At 52.4% G+C, this 2,500-nt stretch overlaps 2 protein-coding genes across 3 annotated transcripts in view; both read right to left on the bottom strand.

The window, feature by feature from the left end:
* LOC113802720 (beta-1,4-galactosyltransferase 1) overlaps positions 1-2,500 on the bottom strand; it is a 136,114-nt gene that overhangs the window by 94,209 nt on the left and 39,405 nt on the right. The window lies entirely within an intron of this gene.
* LOC138863241 (uncharacterized) lies at positions 1,455-1,934 on the bottom strand. The gene has a single exon (XM_070127423.1). The coding sequence runs from the start codon at positions 1,932-1,934 to the stop codon at positions 1,455-1,457; it is 480 nt and encodes a 159-aa protein (XP_069983524.1).

Raw genomic sequence — 2,500 nt, 5'->3', positions numbered from 1 at the left:
TGCGGTCTCCCGATAGCGTTGAAACTGACCTGCACGGCACTGCAACAGCCCGCGTTGCAAGGTGACCTCTGCCTGTTTGCAAGACCGAGTGCGCGCCGTTTGCTAAGGCAGCGAGAGGTCAAGAGAGGTCAAGGAAGGAGGGGAAGAGGAATGGGAGAAGAAATGGGGATGGGGGGGAGGAGGATGGGATGAGAGGAAGAGAAAGAAAGGCACGGGAGAAGGGAATGGGTGAATGGGGAAGAGGGAGAGAAAAAGAAGAAGAATGAATGGAAAGGGGCGAGAGATAATGCGAGAGACGATATAATGAGAACGAGTAAACCAAAGGAATTCAGAATTAGAAAGAAAGAAACATCAGAGAGAATGAGAGAGAGAGAGAGAGAAAGAGAGAGAGAGAGAGAGAGAGAGAGAGAGAGAGAGAGAGAGAGAGACAGAGAGATAGAGAGAGAGAGAGAGAGAGAGAGAGTGAGAGAGAGAGAGAGAGAGAGAGAGAGAGAGAGAGGGCCAGAGAAAGAGAAAGAGGGGGACAGACAGACAGACAGTCAGTCAGTCAGACAGACAAAGAAAGCCAAAGTCAGACGCGACGGCAGACGAAGAAACAAAGAGACCAAGAGACACATCCGAAATAAATAAAGAAGGGCGACTGGGATGAGACGCCGGTAGACAGGTAGACGGCCAAGAGGTCGATATTCGGGGAAAGGAGGGTCGGGTCGAGGGGAGGGGAGGGGAGGGAGGAAAGGAGGGGGAGGGAGATAAGAGGGAATTAAAAGAGGAGAGAGACGGATGGTTGACATAGTTTGTGCCGCCATCGACCTATTAGCGTTGTTATGGGGAAGCTCCGAGAGTCGCGCTGTCTAAATCACGCGATTTTCCCCTTCTCCTCCTCCCTCCCCACCCCCTCCCTCTGCTATAGCCACCCACCCCGCCTCTCTCTCCTCCCTAACCTCCCTTATAGATCTTCCCTCCCTCTGCTACAGCCTCCATCTGCCTCCCTTTCTTCCTTCCCCTTAACCCCCTTCCTACCCTCCCTCATCACCTCCCTTCCCTCTGCTAAAGCCCCGCCCCCACCGCCCCCTCCTCTCCGTCATATACCCCACCCCCACGCCCCCAGCCTCCTGGAGGTGCACGCCGCCGCCTCCGCACTCTGATCTTGCTCGTTACTTATTTCTTGGAATCACATTTTACGAAAGTTCTGCGCGAGTGTCCGTTCTGCGCTTTCATCCCTTTCTTCGACTTCTTTTCTAGCGTCGTTATTCATGTTTTTTTTTCTATTGTCTCTGCATCTTCCACTCGCTTGAACAATGGAGAACATTTTTCCGAACATTTTTCCCGAGCGAGCGCCAAAGTGGACGATTGGAAAGGGGAGAGGGACTTTAACAGAAACTATAACTTGGGCTTTGGTTGCACACACGCAATTGCACCGACCTCTCTCGCACACGCAAGCGGTTCACTGCGGTTCAGTGCAGTTGGGTTCGGCGGGGTTCAGTTCGGTGAAGCCGGGGTTTTCCACGCTCGGAAAAGCTGGCATCCTCCGCCCCGGTATCGTCGGGTTGTGGTCGCTGCTGGGGGACTGACCTCGAGGGATGCTGGGCCGGAGTTGTCCCGGTCGTTGGGCGTGTCTGCTCGGGCGTGGGAGGCGTGGTGGGGGTAAAAGTAGGAGTGGTAGATGATGGTAGGCGGTGGTAAGACGTGGGAGGTGTTGGTGGGTGGTGGTAGGAGGTGGGAGGTGGTGGTAAGTGGTTGTAGGAGGTGGGAGGTGTTAGTGTGTGGTGGTAGGAGGTGTTGGTAGGTAGAGGTAGGAGGTGAGAGGTGGTGGTAAGTGGTGGTAGGAGGTAGGAGGAAGTGGGAGGTGTTAGTAGGGGATTGTGGGTGGCGGGGGATGGTGTGGCGAAGGGCAGGAGAGGAAACGGGCACAATGCACCGAATTCCTCTGCCATCATCGCTCACGTTCCGAAAAGGGGCACTGAACTCACAGAGCCTGGGGGGGAGGGGGGAGGGGGGAGGGGAGAGGGGGAGGGCGAATAAATTAGCCAATGAACATCAAACAAACGTTACAAAACAAACAGTCGCCTCTCATCTCAGCGAGCGGACATGGCCAGAATCTCAACATGTTTCGGTCACGTTTACTCTCCTCTTAAGAGCGAGCCTCCACGCTCTCGAGGCCAACGGTTCGAGGGACACGGCGCTAATTTCTTCTTTTATATACAATTCAATCAGATTTATTCTATTCCATATTACTCTTTTCCTTTACGTTTTACTTTTTTATTAACTTTCCGAAAAATAAAATCACTAATTTTTATGACCTGGAAATATTTACTTCTCTTTTATATCTTTCTTTTTTTTAAACAATTGACTTCCCTCTCTCCCCCCCTCCCCCCCCCCTCTCTCTCTCTCTCTCTCTCTCTCTCTCTCTCTCTCTCTCTCTCTCTCTCTCTCTCTCTCTCTCTTTCTTTCTTTCACTTTCTCTCTGTCTGCCTGTCTGTCTGTCTCTCTCTTTCTTTCT

Source organism: Penaeus vannamei, chromosome 11 (assembly GCF_042767895.1).
Source record: "Penaeus vannamei isolate JL-2024 chromosome 11, ASM4276789v1, whole genome shotgun sequence".
NCBI lineage: Eukaryota > Metazoa > Arthropoda > Malacostraca > Decapoda > Penaeidae > Penaeus > Penaeus vannamei.
The sequence above is the reverse complement of the archived record's forward strand: the minus strand, read 5'-3'. Positions and strand labels throughout refer to the sequence as shown.

Bases quoted from the DNA above. Each gene is read 5' to 3' on its own strand.
- LOC138863241 (XM_070127423.1), bottom strand. From the start codon at position 1,934: ATGGCAGAGGAATTCGGTGCATTGTGCCCGTTTCCTCTCCTGCCCTTC.